This window comes from Ahaetulla prasina, chromosome 1, assembly GCF_028640845.1.
Source record: "Ahaetulla prasina isolate Xishuangbanna chromosome 1, ASM2864084v1, whole genome shotgun sequence".
Taxonomy (NCBI): Eukaryota; Metazoa; Chordata; class Lepidosauria; order Squamata; family Colubridae; genus Ahaetulla; species Ahaetulla prasina.
The window spans coordinates 75,305,988-75,329,675 of record NC_080539.1 but is presented as its reverse complement, the minus strand read 5'-3'; the positions used below and the strand labels follow the sequence as shown (position 1 = coordinate 75,329,675).

Sequence of the window (23,688 nt, the reverse complement as noted above, 5' to 3'; positions counted from 1 at the left end):
CCTGTTGTAGGAGAAAGAAGAAATATCTTTTTTAAACAAAGCATTTAAGGTTATGTCAACAGGTAGTGCCAATCTAACTGAAACAATAACAGACTTTATCCTTGTTGGTTCAAAATTTCATAGAGATGGCTATGAAACTAAGAAATTTGGCTACTTAGAAGAAAGACTATGACAACTTTTATCAAAATAATAAAATGCAGAAACTTTGCATAGAGAACGAGGGTATGTATTACCATGGCTTCATTTTTCCAGTTGGAATCTATTGTTTTGAAAGGTGGACTACCAATAAAGTTGAACAACAACAACAAAATGATGCCTCTGAATTATGAAGCTGGATAAAATCACTGAGCATAACCTGGGTTTCAAATCAAATCATTCAACAGTTGATGAAGTAAAATCAGACAGCATATTAGCAGCATATTAGCAGGATTAATAATGATATTAAAGTTTAAATGTTAAAGAGTAATTAAAGAATAACAGATGTATAGGAAATTGAAGAAAATCAAACAGAGCCTGACAGAAACAATTGACTAGATACGATCATTCATAACACAAGCTTTAGCTTGTGTTATGAATGATAGTATAGAAATATTGTTATGATTGTCATGATGCAGATATTATTATGTTACCCTCATTGCAATGATCAGGCAACATGGAGATTTGCTGATCTAAAAATGATCAAGTTCACAAACCAGTAAAAGCCCTTGTTATCCATCAACCAATTTATGAGTATCCTCTGCTGTATGCAGGTCACTACTGGCAAACCAATTTTAGTTTTAGAAGTTGGATTTAATGCTCTAACTGGGGATCTATTTATAGCATGGCAATTATCTTGTAAAGCACATAATAAATTCTGCTCTTCTCCCTTCCTCTATAATTCTCTTCTACATTCACGATAATTTAAACACAACAGCAACTGCTTGTCAAGCATTAATTTTAATGCACAAAAATCCACTCTGAATATGTGCGTTTTCTCAATGTAACCTCACTTAAATTCTTAAAAATAGCAAGCAGAGTTTTTCAATGTAAAACATTACAAATGAGGTTTTTAAATCAAGCCCTTATCTGGATAGCTGCTGCCCCCTTACTTTGAAATATTTTTAAAGATAAGAAAGTATGCTAGCAGAAACGGCCCTAACTCACCTTGGGAGGCCCATTCTGATTACCACCTGCTTCAGCTGATGTTCCTGGGACTCGGTTCCAAAAATCCAATCCCAGATGCATCACTGAAACAGGAAAGTAGGATAGAATTTGCTATCCATGCATCCTTTTGTAAAATATTTGATGAGACAAAAGAAACAAAAGCCGTCAAAGTATCAGAGTAGAACTCTATAAAACGCATCATTAATTTTTTAAATTATAAAGTCTGGGGATACTTGCCACCCTAGGTGCGATTATTTGAATTTTACATTTAATTCCATCAAGTGTGATGCTTGCATCACCTCACCTTTTACTTCTGACCCTTATGTGAAATGATGGGAGCAAGATAGTAAACTGCGCATTGCTATGATACATTTTGTGTAGAAAATTTAGTAGACTTTGAAAAGCTGAGCAGGAACTGCAGGATCATCTCTACTACGATCATAAAAACAGGCCAGTATATTTGGGTCCTTAACTAAACTCTCAAACAAAATGGTAATGCAAATTTTCCATAGGTCACAGCTTCATGGTGACAATCCTCTAGCTCAGGGGTAGTCAACCTGTTTATAATTACCGCCCACTTTTGTATCTCTGTTAGTAGTAAAATTTTCTAACCGCCCCCCGGTTCCACAGGAATGCACCGTGTATCATCATCTGCGCATGCCTCTCGCGCATCGTGGATTCGGTTTGTGGGGGGCGCCGGGTACCAGCTCTGCTTGTCTGTTACAGCTGGGTGATGTGGGAGGTGATGCACAAGCTATTCTGGGATGAGACTCGTTTGTTTGCAGTCGCACTATAGCGCCATTTAGTTTCATTTACTTAACATGAACTAAACTTATGCGCGGGCGATACAAATAGTATATTTTATGAAATTTAAATTGTCACGGGGAATTTTATGAAAACCTAATGAAAATATTTTTAAATAATGCTATGAATTTTTTTAAAAAAGTCAATTAAATTAAAAAAAAGGAAAGTGCTTCAGTATCAGACAAAACCCCTACCGCCCACCATGAAAGCTGGAATGCCCACTAGTGGGCGGTAGAGACCAGTTGCCTAACACTGCTGTAGCTGATGGTCAGCAACTCTCTAATAGCTCCTCAAACAATGCATAATAATTTTACTCCACTGCTGTTATGCTGTGGCAGGAGCTGTAAGCGGTATTTAAAGGAGAATCACCACAAGAGAGTCCAGGGCGGTAGGTGGGGAAAGATTGTTTCAGCATTAATCTCTTAACAAGAGCTTTTTCTTTATGCTTATTTATCTACTCAAACAATAAAAAAAACCACTGAAATAAGAGAAAATTACTTTTTAGTAAATGGATTTATACTGAAGTAAAAAGTCAGTAGCAAATGTAAGACGTGATTGGCCCAGGGGAACAGGAGCTGACTTAATTTGCTAGTGATGAATTGGGTGTAGTTGTAGCTTAATAAGTTTATTATCGTGGCCAAACTATGGCTTGGTTTTTAAAGCCACTCATGCCGCTCATTCATTGTGCATTCTACATTCATCCCTCATTTCATGGTTCATGATAAATATAGCTCAGGGGTGAATTGCTCCCAGTTCTGACTGGATCGTGTGATCCGGTAGCAATGGGGGCAGGCAGTTCGGAGAACCGGTAGCAAAAATCCCTGCCCCCCTCACCACCCATGCCCACCCAATCACCAGGTCCCCACTTGCCTACTTGCTGCTTCTTTCGGCTCACTCCTGCCTTGCTTTGCTTTGGCTGCTGCAATCAATTGCATCACCTAGCAACTCAATCTGCCTACCTGCAATCCATCTCATTGGTGAGCAACACAATCTGCCTGCCTTGTCCCTTGAATAGGGTAAGTAACTGTGGGGGGGAGCTTTAAAAAAAATAGTTAATTGGGATTTTTTAAGAGTTTTTTTTTTAGACATAGCAATTAACTTTAAATTGCTATGTCTAAATTTAAAAGGAACTTTTAAATTTAACTGCTTTTATCTAAAAATATAAATAAAATAAAATAATAAAATATTTGTGCAGGTTTCTGAAATTTGGTGTGTTTCTGTAGTGTTTTTCTCTAACTACACAAGCACACAAAATCTCACAAAGCTGTATGTGGCATTTTGTGTGTTTGAGAGAGTCAGTTGTGTTGTGCTGTGTTGTGTGTGTGTGTAAAGTGTGAAAGTTGATTTTTGAGTTTTTTGTGGCTGTGTGAGGTTCCTGCTTGTTGCAGGGGCCATTTTGGGTGAACTGCAGCTGCTTTTACATTGTGTGTAAGTCAGTTGTATTGTGTTGTGTTGTGTTGTGTGTGTGTGTGTAAAGTGTGAAAGTTGGTTTTTGGTACCTCTTATTGTTTTGTATACTTTGTTTATTATTATTATTTATTGTTATTGGCCATGCCCACTCAGTCATCTGACCACCAAGCCACGCCCACCAATTAAGCCACACCCATGGAACCTGTAGGGAAAATTTTTAGATTTCACCCCTGATAAAACTTGCCACTCAATCTGAATCACAAAGAGCAATTTCTATAAGGTATTGTTTGCCATGCACCCAGAATTGGAAACCACAGGTTAAAATAGGTTGAAAGTTGTGGCTCAGAGACAAACTGATGACTTACATAACCATAGCTTACCTAATTTGGACATAATGATGGGCTATATTTATCATGATCTAGGAAATGGAGGAGTGAATCAGGTCATGCAAAGGATAACAAGATGTCTCTACAAATAAACTATGTTTCATCTTGGTATATGAACTATACTATGGATTCAAAAAACAGGGAACTTAAGCTGCTAGCCAGTAGAAAGTACAAGAATAATATATTGCCTATATTATTATTATGCATTGGTATTCAGGCCTAACAGTCTTAAGGCCCTCAGGCCTTAATCACATGGATCACCTTTTTTATTACTAAACCATCTGGCTGGCTAAATCTGCAGAGAAGTCCTTTTGATTATGCCCCTTCAATCAGAGGTCTGTTTTCTGACTTATAGAATAGAATAGAATAGAATAGAATAGAATAGAATAGAATAGAATAGAATAGAATAGAATTTTATTGGCCAAGTGTGATTGGACACACAAGGAATTTGTCTTGGTGCATATGCTCTCAGTGTACATAAAAGAAAAGATACGTTCATCAAGGTACAACATTTACAACACAATTGATGGTCAATATATCAATATAAATCATAAGGATTGCCAGCAACAAGTTATAGTCATACAGTCATAAGTGGAAAGAGATTGGTGATGGGAACTATGAAACGATTAATAGTAGTGCAGATTCAGTAAATAGTCTGACAGTGTTGAGGGAATTATTTGTTTAGCAGAGTGATGGCCTTCGGGAAAAAACTGTTCTTGTGTCTAGTTGTTCTGGTGTGCAGTGCTCTATAGCGTCGTTTTGAGGGTAGGAGTTGAAACAGTTTATGTCCAGGATGCGAGGGATCTGCAAATATTTTCACGGCCCTCTTCTTGATTCGTGCAGTATACAGGTCCTCAATGGAAGGCAAGTTGGTAGCAATTATTTTTTCTGCAGTTCTAATTATCCTCTGAAGTCTGTGTTTTTCTTGTTGGGTTGCAGAACCGAACCAGATAGTTATAGAGGTGCAAATGACAGACTCAATAATTCCTCTGTAGAACTGGATCAGCAGCTCCTTGGGCAGTTTGAGCTTACTGAGTTGGCGCAGAAAGAACATTCTTTGTTGTCCTTTTTTAATGATGTTTTTGATGTTAGCTGTCCATTTGAGATCTTGCGATATGATAGAACCCAGAAATTTGAAGGTTTCTACTGTTTCTACTACTTATGGGAAATAACTTTCTGCTACCTTGCTCCAAGCTATGGAACACACTCCCTTAAAATTTATTCAATGGGTTTTTATACTGCTTTCTCATAAGCTTGGGCAGGGGGTTGGACTAGAAGGCCTCCAAGGTCCCTTCCAACTCTGTTGTTATGTTATATGTTATATGCTTCAGGGTGGTATACAATACATCATCAATAAATCATCAATCCTGCAACTTAAAACCCCATGGCATGCATAACTCATGGAATATTGCTAGAAGATATCCAATGAAAAATACTTGGAAATGAATGCTTTTTGAAAAGTATGATTTTTATATCTTCAGAAATGTAAGAAGTGTAGGACTGTGTGTATCACTGGGGCAAGGTCTTCCATAGGGTTGGGTTCACCAGGGAAAAGGTCCTGATCTAACTTCCCACAGGTGTGTGGGATTCTGAGGACCCATCCTAGAAGGTCACATAGGATGGAGAGAAAAAGAATCTTTCTGAATAAGGTATTTTTATTTATTTTATTTTATTTATTTTGTTACAACAATATATATAAGCTTCACACAAAAAGATTATATCGTATATAAACATATATATGAGGAAATATTAGGAGGTATAAGCATATATATATATAAGAAGAAGAAAAAACAAAAAACCAACAACAATAGGACAGGAACGGTAGGCACATTTGTGCGCTTATGCACGCCCCTTATGGTCTTCTTAGGAATGGGAAGAGGTCAATAGTAGAAAGTTTTTGGTTAAAGCTTTTAGGATTATGGGAAGAGACCACAGAGTCAGGTAAAGTATTCCAAGCACTGATGATTCTGTTACAGAAGTCATATTTTCTGCAATCTAGATTAAAGCGGTTAACATTAAGTTTAAATCTATTGGTTGCTCTTGTATTATTGCAATTAAAGCTGAAGTAGTCTTTAACAGGAAGGACATTACAATAGATGATTCTGTGAGTTAAACTTAGGTCTTGTCGAAGGCGACCGAGTTCTAAGTGTTCTAAGCCTAGGATTTCAAGTCTGGTGGGATAAGGTATTTTGTTGTTTTCAGAGGAGTGAAGAACACTTCTTGTAAAATATTTCTGGACACGTTCAATTGTATTGATGTCAGAAATGTGGTGAGGGTTCCAGAGAGGCGAGCTGTATTCTAGAATTGGTCTAGCAAATGTTTTATATGCTCTGGGTAGTAGTGTAGTGTTTGTAGTGTAGTGTTCAGGTAGTCCCTGAAGCTTGGTGAAATTGGATTGCTCCTTATCCTTTCAGTGTTTGAATAATCTTTATATACACACATCTCTTTCCCCATCATTTGCTCCCTGTTTTATTGTTATAATCTGCTTTGTTTCTAAACTTTGTTAGACATCCTTGAGGTCTTGCCAAAGTAAAATGGCAAAAAGTATGGTAAATCAAGTATGGTAAACCAAGAGTATGGGTCGTGGTGGCTCAGGCTGTAAGATAGCCTGTTATTAAAACACAGCAGCCTGCAATTACTGCAGGCTCGAATCCCACCAGGTCCAAGGTTGACTCAGCCTTCCATCCTTTATAAGGTAGGTAAAATGAGGACCCAGATTGTTGGGGGGGCAATAAGTTGACTTTGTAAATATACAAATAGAATGAGACTATTGCCTTACACACTGTAAGCCGCCCTGAGTCTTTGGAGAAGGGCGGGATATAAATGTAAATAAAAAAAAATCAAAGCAATGCATTTCTTTTTCTGCTTTATCAAATTAAGACAGAGAGAAGGGGAGGGAGAGGGAGAGAGAGAAAACGTCACTAAATCTTCATTGCCTGGAGAAAAATGCTTTTCGAGAGACCTCTAACCGCAATATAGGTATTCAAATTAAGATTGAATTAACTGGAGGGGAAATGAAGCAGTTATGATCTTTCAAATAGCAGGCACTCCTAGCGTATACGTTTCAGTGGAATAGTAGGGATAAAGTGGAACAATTAAAATGCTATTTTCCACATAGGATTTTTTCTGCACCATTGCAGTCTTGCTGAACGCAACATACAATGTCCATAAAGATTTATGTGGGGTGCCGCAGGGGTCGATTCTCTCGCCCCTTCTGTTCAACATCTATATGAAGCCGTTGGGTGAGATCATCAGTGGCTTTGGTGTGAGGTACCAGCTGTACGCTGATGACACTCAGCTGTACTTTTCCACACCGGGCCACCCCAATGAAGCTATCGAAGTGCTGTCCCGGTGTTTGGAAGCCGTACGGGTCTGGATGGGGAGAAACAGGCTCAAGCTTAATCCCTCCAAGACAGAGTGGCTGTGGATGCCGGCATCCCGGTACAGTCAGCTGAGTCCGCGGCTGACTGTTGGGGGCGAGTCATTGGCCCCGATGGAGAGGGTGCGCAACTTGGGCATCCTCCTGGATGAACGGCTGTCTTTTGAAGATCATTTGACGGCCGTCTCCAGGAGAGCTTTTTACCAGGTTCACCTGGTTCGCCAGTTGCGCCCCTTTCTAGACCGGGATGCCCTATGCACGGTCACTCACGCCCTCGTGACGTCTCGTCTGGATTACTGCAATGCTCTCTACATGGGGCTCCCCTTGAGGGGCACCTGGAGGCTTCAGTTAGTTCAGAATGCGGCTGCGTGGGTGATAGAGGGAGCCCCTCGTGGCTCCCATGTGACACCTATCCTGCGCAGACTGCACTGGCTACCTGTGGCCTTCCGGGTGCGCTTCAAGGTTTTGGTAACTATCTTTAAAGCGCTCCATGGCATAGGGCCGGGCTATTTACGGGACCGCCTGCTGCTACCGAATACCTCTCACCGACCCATGCGCTCTCACAGAGAGGGACTCCTTAGGGTGCCATCGGCCAGGCAGTGCCGTTTGGCGACACCCAGGGGAAGGGCCTTCTCTGTGGGGGCTCCCACCCTCTGGAACGAACTCCCCCCAGGACTTTGCCAACTTCCGGACCTCCGAACCTTCCGCCGCGAGCTTAAAACACACTTATTCATCTGCGCAGGACTGGATTAGATTTTAAATTTATATTGGTTTTAATGGGTTTTATTATTTATATTGTTCTTTTTAAAAACTTGGCTATGTAGAATAAGTTTTTTAATTGTTATTTTATTTTGTATTTATATGTACCTTTTTATTTGCCTGTGAACTGCCCTGAGTCCCTAGGGAGATAGGGCGGTATACAAATGTGATAAATAAATAAATAAATAAATATTTGAGGAAACTCCTTCTTTATTCTATGTATATAAAGTGCCAATATTTATTTAAACTTGTCCATGACAGGATTTAAGACAGGTCTGACATCTTGGAATTCCCAGGATCATTTCTGTATCATCTATGTATGTTACACAACTTTAAAAATTATTTTCAAGATCTGGCAGGCATGATATATGGCTGATTGCCTTTGTTTCCTGGGCAGATCACTGGGTCAAAAGGTAGACCACTTTATCTCTAGTGCATCAGTGAAATGCTAAATATAACAGTGTTTGCCATTAACCACTCCTCAATTTATTTTTAAAACATCATAAACCCCTTAATGTTTGCTATGCTCTTACTGCAGTAAATATGCCCACAACCTGTTGAGAGAGGTAAAAAGAGCTGATGTGTGTGAGCTGATTTCTACAGAAGATTAGTGCTAAGAAACTACTTAGATTGGCCAGGTTAATCCCATAATGGCACATGAAGAATTTCTGTTTGCCCATGTAATTCACAAGCGGAATCAAGCACCGAAAACCTGCACTTCTAAAATGTTCATGAGGACTATGATTAAGCAAGTTATTGATAGAAGCTCTTTAATTCTGAAGCTTCATCAAAGAGAATAACAAAAGTCAGTCTGCAAATAATACTGTGCTTTAAATGGATGGTTATTTGATGTGCCTTGAAAGAATTATTTTCTTCAAATGTCTTTCAAAAGACATTTCCCCATCTTATTTTGGGAAAGAAAAAAAATGAGCCTGTATATGTGGTGCCACGATGGAAGGTAAATAGTTTCTATTTAAAATGACAACCAATCTAGGTTCTAAGGGAATTGAACATGAGAGGATTTATGGGTCACCCATTGTTTGAATCTCTATCATCTCACACAATCTACATCTGCCTTCATTTATGCCCTCCGGTCATTTTTAGGACTAGAACTACAACTCCCAGTACCTCATTGGTCAAGCTGCTTGGTAAGTTGAGGATTTTAGTCCATTTTAAGGGTACCTGTAATGTATCTTTAAAAGTTTTGGCGGGAAAATAGCACGTTGCTGATTGGTTGAAGCCTCCGGCTAAACTGTATATAAAGAGAGGTTTTTCCCAGCACTGGCTGCTGGGTTCACCATATAGTAAAGAGCTGTTGTCACTATCCTGGTCTCCTGCCTCGTTATTGCCCGAATCTAACACTGGCGACGAAGGTGGGATCTCGAGGCTAAGAGCGCCAGGAAAGAGCTGAACTCACCAGGAAGACGCGAACCCAGCAAACAAGGCGGAAAGCAGCGATGTCCGGCTACACCGCCAGCGCCATTCGACCCAGCTAAGGAAAAATGGGGGTCATACATGGCTCGTTTCGAGTGTTTCCTCGAGGCGAACGAACTTCAAGGAGTTTCAGACAACAGGAAACGAGCGTATTTCCTGAGCCACTGCGGTCCAGAAGTCTTCAACACCGCAGAATCCCTGGCGGAGCCAACGCCGATACAGTCGGTACCGTGGCATACTCTGCAGACTTTATTGAAAGCCCATTATGCACCAACGCCGTCCAAGTATGTGCAACGGTTCGAATTCGGGGAGCGCAGACAGCAAGAGGCGAGTCCATCAGCGCATACATGGCCGCCCTGAGGAAAGCCTCAAAACATTGCAGTACCGAGACTTGGATGAGGCATTGCTGGAGCAACTCATCCGGGATCAGGGACATCCGTTTGCGGAGGCGGCTGCTGTCTAAAAGCAACCTAACGCTGGCAAACGCCTTGGACGAAGCCAGGGCTCACGAGATGTCTACCCAAGCGGCGGAAACCCTACAAAAGCAGGTCGCACCAACGGCTGGTGCGAAATCAACCCCCGTCCACAATGAAGAGGTCCAGGCCGAATCGGACGGTGAGGAGGAGGAAGGCGTCTTCCACACCGGGAGGCCGGAGAAAGAAGACCGGGGTGATTGCGCGAGTTGCGGAGGGCAACACCAACGACAACAATGCAGATTTAAGGATGCAACTTGTCGGTGGTGCGAAAGGAAGGGGCACCTAGCACAGGTCTGTCGAGCTCCCCAACCTTCCCGCCAAAAATTCAAACCGACCAACCAGAGCGCGCGAACGGCGAAGCGGCCCGTGATTGGTCAATTCAAAAAAGGCGCGAAGTTGAATCAGACTGTCGTGAGAGTGGGTCACGCATCAACACGCCTAGAGAAAAAAATCTTTACAAAGGCAAAGATTGAGGGGGTGCCGTGCCGATTGGAGGTGGACACCGGCTCATCGATCACGATCATGTCCTGGGACAATCTCGTGAGAGCCTTACCCGCCATCGCAAAGCGCAAGCTGCAACCACAGAAATTAAGGGTACAAGACTACCAAGGGAATCGCATCCCTGTTCGAGGGGTAACGTCCGTCCACGTCGAGTATGGACAATACAAGAAAACTCTGCCCATCACCATCGTCGATGGGACCCTGCCAAGCTTGTTGGGACTGGACTGGTTCCGAGCATTGGGCATGGGAGTGACTGGAATCTTCAGAAACGAAGTCGACCTCAAAGACGCACTCGTGAAAGAATTTGGGGACGTTTTCAGAGACTGCCTGGGCAAGTACACGGGGACTCCTATCTCTTTTAACTTTGACCCCAAGTTGCCCTATCCGTCTAAAGGCTAGGAGGGTCCCGTTTGCCCTAAAGCCCAGGATTGACCGGGAACTGGACAAGCTAGTAAACCAGGGAATTCTAGTGCCAGTTGACCATGCTAAGTGGGAGACCCCTATAGTCACCCCAGTCAAACCGGACGGGTCGGTCCGGATTTGCGCTGACTACAAGGCAACGCTTAACAAAGCGTTGCAAAAGAGTGCTTACCCGTCCGGTGGTACAGCACTTACTGCACTCAATGGGGCAAGGGCAAGTTTTGCCAAGCTAGACTTGGCCCAAGCCTATCAACAGCTGCCCGTAGATAGCAGCACAGCGAGCGCAGACAATTGTGACTCACAGAGGGCTTTTAAGTGTACCCGGTTACAGTTTGGGGTTAGTGTGGCTCCAGGGTTATTTCAGAACCTAATGGAGCGGCTATTACAGGGACTAGGAGGGGTGGTACCATACTTTGACGATGTACTGGTATCCGCTGAGAATCTAGAGGAATTAGGGGTAAGGCTGCGAAAAGTTTTGGGCATTTTCCGGTCTGCCGGTCTCACGGTTAAACTGAACAAATGCCAGATCGGGGTTGAGTCTGTGGTATTCCTGGGCTACGGATAGACAGGAAGGATTCACCCACTGAGAGCAAGGTACGGGCCATCAGGAAGGCCCCGGTTCCAAAGAACAAAAGCGGAGTTACAGGCATTCTTAGGTCTGCTCAACTTCTACGCGGTATTCTTAAGGAATAAGGCAACAGTAGCCGAGCCGCTGCATAAATTACTAGCAAAGACGGCTGCATGGTCTTGGGGAAAGGCGGAAGCTAGGGCATTCAAAGGGGTAAAGAATCTCCTATCGAGTGATAGCCTCCTTATCCAATACAATGGCACGCTGCCATTAGTGTTAAGCTGCGATGCATCTCCCTATGGGGTGGGGCTGTGCTCAGCCACAGGTTACCAAATGGCACAGAAGCCCCTATTGCATATTACTCCCGAACCATGTCATCAACTGAAAGGAATTATAGCCAGCTTGATAAGGAAGCCTTGGCTATAGTCTCCGGAGTAAAGAAATTCCATGAATATGTATTTGGTCGTGATTTTGAAATCATCACGGACCATAGACCTTTGCTAGGTCTGTTGGCAGGCGACCGCCCAACGCCCGTGGCACTTTCGCCAAGACTGACCCGATGGACTATCTTCCTGGCAGCGTATTCTTACAAATTACTACACCGGCCAGGAAAGGAATTAGGCATGCAGGCGCCCTGAGCAGATGCCCGTTACCAGAGACTATCAAGACCCCACTCCGGGATACCAGTTCTGCTAATTGACTCTTTGGACTCTGGCCCAGTCACATCCAAAGAGGTGGCTCGGGCTTCGTATAAGGACATTACAATAAGAACTGTAATTGGTTGGGTACAAAGAGGTTGGCCGCTGCGCGGGCGGCGTTTAAAGAGTTTGTAAAAACGTGGGGAACTCTCGGCTCAAGGGGTGCCTGCTATGGGGGATCGAGTGGTGATCCCGGAGAAATTGAGGAAAAGGTATTGGATCTCCTTCACGAAGGTCACCCAGGGATCGTGAGAATGAAGGGTCTAGCGAAGCTATGTGTGGTGGCCCTTAATGGACTCGGAAATTGCTGAAAGGGTAGGAAATGCCAGGCCTGCCAGGAGTCCAGACCGCTACCCCAATGGCCCCGATTCGGGAATGGGAGAGACCCCAGGGCCCCTGGTCTAGGATCCATATCGATTTTGCCGGCCCCTTCCACGGCCAAACCTTTCTGGTAGTAGTCGATGCCTACTCCAAATGGCTGGAAATCATTCTCATGAGATCCATGACAGCCGATGCCGTGATTTCAGTCCTACGGCACCTATTTGTAACCCACGGGTTGCCCGACACTTTAGTCTCCGATAACGGCCCGCAATTCACGGCAACCCAGTTTGAGGGGTACTTGGCAGAGGAGGGCATCCGACATGTCCTCTCGGCGCCTTTCCACCCTGCGACGAACGGCCTTGCAGAACGTTTCGTTCGGAGCGCAAAGGAAGCATTGTCCAGAATCAGGCCAGGCGATTGGCAAACAAAAATTGATACATATCTAGCAGTCCAACACAGAACCCCCTGTGTAACAACTGGCCGCAGCCCGGCCGAGCTATTAATGGGTCGGAAGCTTAGGTGCCCACTAGACCGTTTAAACCCAAACTACATACCAGACGGTTACAAAGGGGCACACGGTAAAACAAGAGAGATGGCAGTAGGCGACCTAGTGTGGGCACACAACTACAGCGAGGGCCCGACCTGGTTAGCAGGAAAAATCCTAGAAATAACAGGACCAAAATCATATCTAGTAGAGATAGAGGATGGCCGGGTATGGAAACGCCACATAGATCAAATAAGGAAACGCATAACCGGTAAAGCAGAATCAGACGAAACAGACCCTGACTATTCAATGCATAAATCCACAGCTGACTCAAACCCGGGGCAAACGCAGGACTTATCTGAGTTCCAGGAGGTCCAGCGACGCCAACCGGTTCCTCCTGAAAACAGCAGGGACGACTCTGCAAATAATCCAGGGCCGGATGGCCTAGAGGAGGAGCTGAGAGGAACAAACAGTCCCTCCGGTCAGCTCGACTCACTCCCAGAAAATGCATTGCGCAGGTCCGAAAGAGTCAGGAGACGCCCAGTCTACTTGCGTGATTACGTTGACAAATAAGATGTTAATTTCATGTAAATATTGGTAAAGTGTTTTCTGGGAGGGAAGGAGTGTAATGTATCTTTAAAAGTTTTGGCGGGAAAATAGCACGTTGCTGATTGGTTGAAGCCTCCGGCTAAACTGTATATAAAGAGAGGTTTTTCCCAGCACTGGCTGCTGGGTTCACCATATAGTAAAGAGCTGTTGTCACTATCCTGGTCTCCTGCCTCGTTATTGCCCGAATCTAACAGTACCTGTTTGCGGAAGGTCATTCTAAAATTTACATATTGCTGAAATAGTTAAAGTAATCTGCCCAGAGGTGCTATGATCTTTGAAATTCTAGAAGTGTCTATTTTACTTGGAATGTAAGACATGAATAGCAAGTAAGAACATAACATTTTATTGGATTTCAATATATATTGCATAAGAGAAAACAAAATAGAAAATAGAGTCCTAGTTGGCATTCTTTCTTTTGCAGATGTTTAATTCCCACCACACTCTTTCAAAAAAGCATTCATGACCAGCTCCAAACATTTATTATAGTTATAATATATTGATATCTCAAAGAACTGGCAGACATGCATAAAGCAGAAAGATGAATGCTAATTAAAATTATTTATATCCCTATAACTTTTAAAATTATTTAGACCCAATATTAATGAATAAAATGCATTTAGTTATAATTTGAAGGTAAAATCTAGAGCAACATATGTAAGATAGAATTGAAATCTATTTATTTGTTTGTTTATTTACTTATTTATTAAACAAATTTCATTGCTGCCTATCTATCAGAATGAACTCTTGGTAGAAAACAAAATAAAAACACAATACAATAAATAGGCTATTTAAAATAATAAACAAAAAGCAATATTGAGGCCCTAATAAAACTTATATTCATCCACCAACCAAATAAATCCACCAAAATCTAGATTGATATATCCAAATTTATAGAATCATAGTGCTGGAGGTCTTCTAGTCCACCCCGTGCCCAAGGCAGGAGTCTGCTTCAGGTCTCCTCCAAGCCTTCTTTTCATTAGGCTAAGCATAACTACTTCTCTTAGTTGTTCATTGTATAATTTAGCCTCAAGTTATTCAAGCAGATTTAATTAATAAAGCATCCACACTGTGAAAATATCAGCATCTCTCTTCATCCTATCATGGGATGCCTATTGGCTCTGCTTGCATATGAGTCTTCGACAAGACAAGACCTAAGTTTAACTCATAGAATCATCTATTGCAATGTCCTTCCTGTTAAAGACTACTTCAGCTTCAATTGCAATAATACAAGAGCAACCAATAGATTCAAACTTAATGTTAACCGCTTCAATCTAGATTGCAGAAAATATGACTTCTGTAACAGAGTTATCAGTGCTTGGAACACATTACCTGACTCTGTGGTCTCTTCTCATAAGCCCAAAAGCTTTAACCAAAAACTTTCTACTATTGACCTCACCCCATTCCTAAAAGGATTATAAAGGGCGTGCATAATTATATATATATGCTTATACTTCCTTATATTACCTCATATATATGTTTATATACTATATAATCTTTTTATGTGATGCTTATATATATTGTTGTGACAAAATAAATAAAATAAAAATAAAAAATAAAAAATAAATAAATAATCTAGACTGCAAAAGTCAAACCAACCACTAGATGGCAAAAGTCAGACAAGCACTAGTTGCTGAAAACACTCTTGGCCAACATCTTGTGATTACCCAGGGTTCATTGGGTCATATATGATAGGCTTAATATAATCTGATTTGTTTGATTTTGGTTTAGTGTTTGTACACATCCCATCAGTTGTAACTTGCTTTGCTAATCCAGATGCTGTCTTTTCCAAATCCCCTCATCTGGCATGCTTATCTGGTCCCTGATAACTTAAAGGAATGTCAAGTTTTCAAAAAAAAAACAAACAGTGAAAAATAAGTGAAGGAAAGAGCAAAGCCAAAGAGATGGAGAGAAATTCTGTTCAAAGCAGGCATGGGATCTAGGTAGAGACCAGTCAGCTGATTAACATTCCAGGCGTTTTTCCCTAGCCTATAAAATATTCAGCTGACTTTATTCTACACTCATATATGTTTCTTCTTCCTTGCCCTGGTTTTTATTAAATTTTCCTCCCCCTTTTCTCTTCTATCTCTATTTTTTCTTCTGCCTCTCTTTTTAACAGCTTTCCCCCAGTTGTCTTCTTATCCTTCCTTTGTTTTCTGGTCTCTTAGCCTCCTTTTTCGAAAATGCAAACCTCAGAAAAAAGTTTCCACATCATTGTCTGACTTTTGCCATTAAATGTATGCTTTTTCCTTGTCTTTCTCTCTCTTATTACTTCTGTATCCTGCAGCGCACTGGGTAAGTACAGTCAGTTCCATTGAAAAGTATTCTGATCCAAAGGCTTGCTTGTAATACATAGACTAGCAAAAAGTAAATTTAAATACTTGCTTGAAACTTGTCTATTTCATTGGGGCCAATGGGTGACATGGTGTTTCCAAAATCTCATTGCATTGAGATAAGTAAGTAAATATGAACAAGCCTGGCTGAAAATGGTGTGGAAATGAGGTCCAATTTATTTAAATGACATTAGTTGGGTCAGGAAATTATAGGAATTAAAAGACAAACTGCTTTTTTTAAAAAGAAGTATAATTATGAAGGTAGTGGACTAGGACCTGAAAGAGCCCATTCTTAGCCCTGAAAGCCACTGAGTAACTCCTCAGTTCAATCAGTTGTTGAGGAAAATTGAAATTGAACATTGTGTATTCTGGCTTGAGAACATAATATACAGTATATTGGTTTTGGTTGTACAGGAAAGGTGGGATAAAACTTGGACAAAGCTCCTGAGGACTGGCAGTAGCAGATTATCTAGACGTGTTTTAGTCAAAGTTCAGATTGGGATTCAGTATGGGATTAGTGATTCTGGGTGCCATCCATTAAGCAGTGTCATTTTACAGGACCTAGGAGGTGTGCCTTCTTAATGATGGTTCATTGGCTGCTTGGCTTTGTTTTCGAATCAATTGTCTTCTTTTTCTCCTCAATATTTTGTTTAATCTATAAACCCCCATCATTTGCTATGCAATTGGGTAACTTCAAAAGTGAAGCAAACAAATAAATAGTTTTATAATTTATAATAATCAGGATTTCTGTTTTACAGTGAATTCTGTTAGAATTCTAAGACCCAGTTTCTCTCAGGATGAAGAGAATAACAGCAGTTGCAGTGGTCTTTGGTAAGTGCATCTTATTTTTTAATCTCTGCTTTATTTGTTACCCCATAGTTTTAGATAAAATTAAATCAGGCAAATAAATCAAAGAGTCTCTGAAAATTTGTAATTAAAGTAGTTACATCAGAAAATGTGAAAATTGAACATTAAAAAACCTGAGACAATGACAACATTAATAGAAAACCTTACTATTTCACTTAGAGAATTGAAAGAAAGCTATAAATAATCCCAGAAAATCATTCAGCCCAAGAATTTTTAATTTCATGGGAAACAGTATTGTACATTTTTTTTACACTTATCTATTTTGCATTAGTTTTGCTGCTGACTTGTGTATATGCTATTAAAGAATCTACAAAGAGGAACAGGAAATCCAAACAATGTAAGTAAACAAAATGATGTAAATGTGTAATCTCAGTTTAGACTCTCCTTCATGTCTTTTGTGAAAGATATTGGAAAACTAGCTCCAAGAATACTTGGAGAATATTTGTACATTCTGTACAAATGATGTAGCCTCCAATATCTTCCATTAACAGTAGTCATAATTCTCAACTAAACTATTCTTCTTGCTTAAAAGTCTGTGCTGACCAGTTGGCCATATCTTCAATAAACTACTAGAGATGTGCTATGTTCCTTTTTGTGCTCTACTATCATCCCAGTGCCGAAGAAGCCCACCATCAAGGAACTGAATGACTACAGACAAGTTGCTCTAACATTTGTAGTCATGATAACCTTTGAAAGGCTAGTGCTGTCCCACTTGAAAACCATCACAAATCTGCTGTTAGACCCCTTGCAATTTGCATTCCGAGCAAATAGATCAACAGATGATGCTGTTAATATGGCTCTGCACTACATCCTACAGCATCTTGAATCTCCAAAGACCTACGCAACGGTCCTCTTTGTATACTTTAGTTCAGCATTCAATACCATCATTCCAGACACTCTTCTAACTAAGCTAAACCAGCTACAGGTACCTCAACACACTTGTAAGTGGATCATAAACTTCCTAACAAACAGGAAGCAGCAGGTGAAGCTAAGAAGAATCACATCGTATATCTGTAAAATTAGCACAGCCCCACCACCCAAGGCTGTGTGCTCTCCCCACTTCTCTCCTCTCTGTACACCAATGACTGCATCTCTAACGATCCATTTGTTAAACTACTGAAGTTTGCAGATGACACAACAGTGATCGGTCTCATTTGAGACAATGATGAATCTGCCTACAGACAGGAGGTTGAACAACTAGCCTCATTCCTTGTGTGTCCAATCACATTTGGCCAATAAAAAATTCTATTATATTATATTCTGTCCCCACTTAAATTGTTTCCCACCCCTGTCCAGACTGCTGCATGCTGCTTTTGTTTCTAATGTATCATTTACTCTGAAATCCTTTTTGTGTGCCAGATGCTTCTTCCTTCAGAGCAAATAATATTATTTCACATTCAGAAAAGATGCAATAATTGTGAGCAAAATAAAGACACCTGAAAAGATGAGGCTGGACAAGGGATGGGGGAAGAAAACTAATCAAATTTAACTTACAACAGCACCATTCACTACAGGTAATCCTCAACCTTTGATGATCTTGGTCACTAAGCAGTTCATTTATTAAGCTAGTGATCATGTGACTGGATCCAATTTCATAACCACTTTTACTGCAGTTGTTAAGCAAATGCAGTGGTCATTAAGTGAATAACATGGTTTTTAAACATATCCGACTTCCCAAATTGAGTTTGGTTGTTGGAAAATTTATTGGAAGTACAAAAGCTTTACTTATAGAATAAATAAGTAGAATAAAGCCGTTTACTCATGCAGTGAATATTCAAGGCCCCATCTATTAACAATTACGACATATAAAAAAATTCAGTTTGTATGTGAGAGTTGTACATGGCAAAGAGTATAAATTAATGAATAAAATGAAAGAAGAAAGAAAGATGGCTGCTAAGAGAAGGAAGAAGGATGTAATACAAAGTGGCCTGATCTTGTATAGTGGAGTTGATAAATATATGTATGGAACTGATGGTTTAATTATGAAGCAATGTTAGGCTGGAAGTAATGCCAAATTCTAAACTGTCAACACATCTGAAAGAGGAAAGGGTAAAAATCACCTAAACTTTTCTTATCTATATAAATATCAACATTAAAAAGACTATAAATCATGTGTAGGCCCTAATCTATATGTCAGATGTCTCTAACTAGTCTGCAGGCAGTTACTCAACATTATATTTGGAAAGGTAAAGATAGAATTTACCAACTTCTGCATGTAGTGATACAATCATAATGCAAAAGCAGAACATATGATTTCCATGTCAAAAATCTCTTGTTCAATCTCAGCATCCCTAGCTAGATTGGAAAAACCATTGCCAGAAATCATCATTAGAAATCTGAATTAACCAGGGCTCAACATTTTCAGGTGCTGCATTGTGCAGTGGTATAGGCTTAAAATCATCATCAACAGCAACATTCCTTAACTCTTGCAAGTTTGCTAAATCTTTCAAAATTTCATCAATAGCATCTTGAGTATCTTTGCTAGAGGCAACTTAGAGAAATTACAGAGAACTGCTAGAGAGAAGTTCCATGCAGATGGTCTCCAACATGAGTCCAAAAGCTTGAAAAACTAAACCTCTGGTCCCAGTGACTGATCCAGATTGGATCCTGAATATCTTTTGTCCATTGGTGTTTTCACTTGAAAACTTGACATTCTCTCTCTCAAATGACAATGAAATGTTTTTCAGGGGATTCAGACAAAAAACAAACAAACATTAACCCAACATTTTCATTTGGAGGGAAATCAGAGTCAGGAAACTGATATAAAGTCCACATAGATCCAACCCAAGTTTTTCTTCAGCTAACTGAATAGCCAAGACAATGGCTTAGCTAAACTAAGATGCTTATAAAATATTGTTTTTCTTGGAAGCTAATAATTATAGCATTGATTTTATTTCCACTCTTCAACATAATAACTGCAGAATAAGAAACTGCATAGTGATCTCTAATGCGAAGTCAAATCAGATTATGTCTCTCTTTATGAAATTGTTTATATGAAGACTTTGCTTATATTTCTGTAATAACCTGGATGCTAGAATCTATCTGGGATAACAACTCTTTGAATTCCTAAGCTAATGACATGCAATTTTGGGAGTTGAAATCCCAATGTATCTGAAAAGCTAAAAGAGCAGATCTGAAGAATTTATACCAAATTGCTAGATTATAGCAATTATATATGGAATTAAATGCATAATTCAAATATCATTGTTTTGATGTGAAATCAATAAAATGGATGTGATTGTTACCTTATTCCACTGAATATTAGGTCATTTGGAACTGGGATGTGAAAGAGTAAACACATCTGAAAGAGGAAAGGTAAAATCACCTAAACTTTTCTTATCTATATAAATATCAACATTAAAAAGACTATAAATCATGTGTAGGCCCTAATCTATATGTCAGATGTCTCTAACTAGTCTGCAGGCAGTTACTCAACATTATATTTGGAAAGGTAAAGATAGAATTTACCAACTTCTGCATGTAGTGATACAATCATAATGCAAAAGCAGAACATATGATTTCCATGTCAAAAATCTCTTGTTCAATCTCAGCATCCCTAGCTAGATTGGAAAAACCATTGCCAGAAATCATCATTAGAAATCTGAATTAACCAGGGCTCAACATTTTCAGGTGCTGCATTGTGCAGTGGTATAGGCTTAAAATCATGATCAACAGCAACATTCCTTAACTCTTGCAAGTTTGCTAAATCTTTCAAAATTTCATCAATAGCATCTTGAGTATCTTTGCTAGAGACAACTTAGAGAAATTACAGAGAACTGCTAGAGAGAAGTTCCATGCAGATGGTCTCCAACATGAGTCCAAAAGCTTGAAAAACTAAACCTCTGGTCCCAGTGACTGATCCAGATTGGATCCTGAATATCTTTTGTCCATTGGTGTTTTCACTTGAAAACTTGACATTCTCTCTCTCAAATGACAATGAAATGTTTTTCAGGGGATTCAGACAAAAAACAAACAAACATTAACCCAACATTTTCATTTGGAGGGAAATCAGAGTCAGGAAACTGATATAAAGTCCACATAGATCCAACCCAAGTTTTTCTTCAGCTAACTGAATAGCCAAGACAATGGCTTAGCTAAACTAAGATGCTTATAAAATATTGTTTTTCTTGGAAGCTAATAATTATAGCATTGATTTTATTTCCACTCTTCAACATAATAACTGCAGAATAAGAAACTGCATAGTGATCTCTAATGCGAAGTCAAATCAGATTATGTCTCTCTTTATGAAATTGTTTATATGAAGACTTTGCTTATATTTCTGTAATAACCTGGATGCTAGAATCTATCTGGGATAACAACTCTTTGAATTCCTAAGCTAATGACATGCAATTTTGGGAGTTGAAATCCCAATGTATCTGAAAAGCTAAAAGAGCAGATCTGAAGAATTTATACCAAATTGCTAGATTATAGCAATTATATATGGAATTAAATGCATAATTCAAATATCATTGTTTTGATGTGAAATCAATAATATGGATGTGATTGTTACCTTATTCCACTGAATATTAGGTCATTTGGAACTGGGATGTGAAAGAGTAAACACATTGGAGATACCCTGCAGTTGGGAGTTTGTTTGTTTTTTTAAATTTTATTTTGTAACAACAATATACACAAGCATCAACATAAAATAACTACATATCATATAAGCATATATATGAGCAAAAGTATGCAATAACTATATTAATTTGATATAATGAAAGGAAACAATAGGACAGAAACAATAGGCACTTTTGTGCTCTTATGCACGCCTCTTATAGTCCTCTTAGGAATGGGGTGAGGTCAATAGTAGACAGTTTTTGGTTAAAGCTTTTGGGATTTTGAGAAGGGACCACAGAGTCAGGTAGTATGTTCTAAGTGTTAAAAACTCTGTCGCAGAAGTCATATTTTCTGCAATCAAGATTGAAGCGGTTAATATTAAGTTAAAATCTATTGTTTGCTCTTGTATTATTGCGATTGAAACTGAAGTAGTCTTCAACAGGAAGGACATTGCAATAGATGATTCTATGTGTTAAGCACAGGTTTTGTCGGAGTCAGCGGAGTTCTAAGTTTTCTAAACCCAGGATTTCAAGTCTGGTGGTATAAGGTATTTTGTTGTTTTCAAAGGAGCGGAGAATTCTTCTTGTAAAATATTTCTGGACACGTTCAATTGTGTTGATGTCAGAAATGTGGTATGGGTTCCAGACAGGTGAGCTGTATTTAAGAATGTTTTGCATGCTCTGGTTAGTAGTGTAGAATTTTTGGAAAAGAAGCTACGCAAAATTAGGTTTACAACTCTTAGAGCCTTTTTTGCTATATAGTTGCAGTGGGATTTGGCACTTAGATCATTTGATATTAAAACTTTAACAGGGTGGGGGTCATCTGTAAGGTAATGTCCATCAGGCTTGTACTTAGTATTTTGGTTCTTTTTTCCAATGTGTAAGACTGAGCATTTGCTGGTTGAGATTTGGAGTTGCCAAGTTTTAGACCAATCGGATACAAAGTCAAGGTCATTTTGAAGGGTAGTAGGTATTGTTGGTGGTATTAAATAGTTTGACATCGTCAGCAAAGAGAACACAATAACTTGAGATATGGTCACAGAGATCATTTATGTATAGTATGAAGAGCGTTGGTCCAAGAACACTGCCTTGAGGAACGCCACTCTTGACAGGAACAGGATTTGATAGAGCATTGCCAATTTTGACCACTTGTTGTCTGTTTGACAGGAACAGGATTTGATAGAGCATTGCCAATTTTGACCACTTGTTGTCTGTTTGACAGGAACAGGATTTGATAGAGCATTGCCAATTTTGACCACTTGTTGTCTGTTTGACAGGAACAGGATTTGATAGAGCATTGCCAATTTTGACCACTTGTTGTCTGTTTGACAGGAACAGGATTTGATAGAGCATTGCCAATTTTGACCACTTGTTGTCTGTTTGACAGGAACAGGATTTGATAGAGCATTGCCAATTTTGACCACTTGTTGTCTGTTTGACAGGAACAGGATTTGATAGAGCATTGCCAATTTTGACCACTTGTTGTCTGTTTGACAGGAAAGCAGTTATCCAATTGTGAAGAGGTCCTGAAATGCCATAGGATTTTAGTTTTAGGAGAAGTTTATCGTGTACTACTGAGTCAAAAGCTTTGCAGAAGTCTATGTAGATTGCATCTATTGCTTTGCCTTGATCAAGATTAGTAGTCCATACATTTTTGCAGTGGAGAAGTTGTAAGTTACATGATAATTTTTTTCTGAAACCAAATTGTTTATTAGAGAGTAGGTTGTTTGTTTCTAGGAGGAGGGTAATAGATTGGTTGATGATAGATTCTATTACTTTGCAAGTGACGCAGCATAGAGAGATTGGTCTGTAATTTTCAACTAGGCTGGGATCTCCTTTTTGGAAGATAGGGATGACTGTGGCTAGAGACCAAAGTTTGGGAAGGGAACTAGTCATGAAAGCTTTATCAAAGATTATGCTTAGGGGTTCTGCTATATTAGTGGAAAGCTTTTTTAAGAAGTATGCACATAGTCCATCAGGCCCAATAGATAAAGATGGTTTCAGTTTGTGAAGAGCTTTTTCAACATTATCTTCTGTGAAGTCTATATGTGTTAAGACGTTGTACTCATTGTTGGTACAATTGGGGAATGTTGGATATGAGCCATCACTGTTAACAAAGACTGATCCAAAGAATGTGTTAAAGAGGTTTGCTTTAACTGTTTCATCATTACATTCTTTGCCGTTAGATTCTTTTAGTGGTGGGATGGATCTTGTTTCTTTAAGTTTATTGTTTACAAAATTATAAAATGCACGATTGGAATTTGTGCGCCGAAGGTCTTCTTCTTGCTTGGTGTGGTAAATGGTGCATTCAGTTTTTATTTGATTGCAAATATTTCTGTAGCAGTTTTTGAAATTAGCTATATAGCCCTTTTTGTTTCTTCTCCAGAGGGATTTTTTTTTTGGATTGAAGCTTTTTTATTGATATGGGTAATTGCTTTTTTTGATTTTGGTGGTGATTTGTGGTACGTATAGTTTAATGATTCTATTGATTTCAAGTAGGAAAACTTTATAGTGGTGATCGGCAGTGATACAGGTTGAGAACA

At 39.7% G+C, this 23,688-nt stretch overlaps 1 protein-coding gene across 1 annotated transcript in view; it reads left to right on the top strand.

Moving 5' to 3' along the window:
• The window catches only part of VIT (vitrin), a 74,164-nt gene that overhangs the window by 12,566 nt on the left and 37,910 nt on the right, over nt 1–23,688 (top strand). Inside the window, exons 2-3 of the mRNA XM_058164562.1 lie at nt 16,481–16,553; nt 16,861–16,926. Coding sequence (XP_058020545.1) covers nt 16,520–16,553; nt 16,861–16,926 — 100 coding nt within the window. The 5' untranslated portion in view covers nt 16,481–16,519. The remainder of the gene's footprint in view (nt 1–16,480; nt 16,554–16,860; nt 16,927–23,688) is intronic.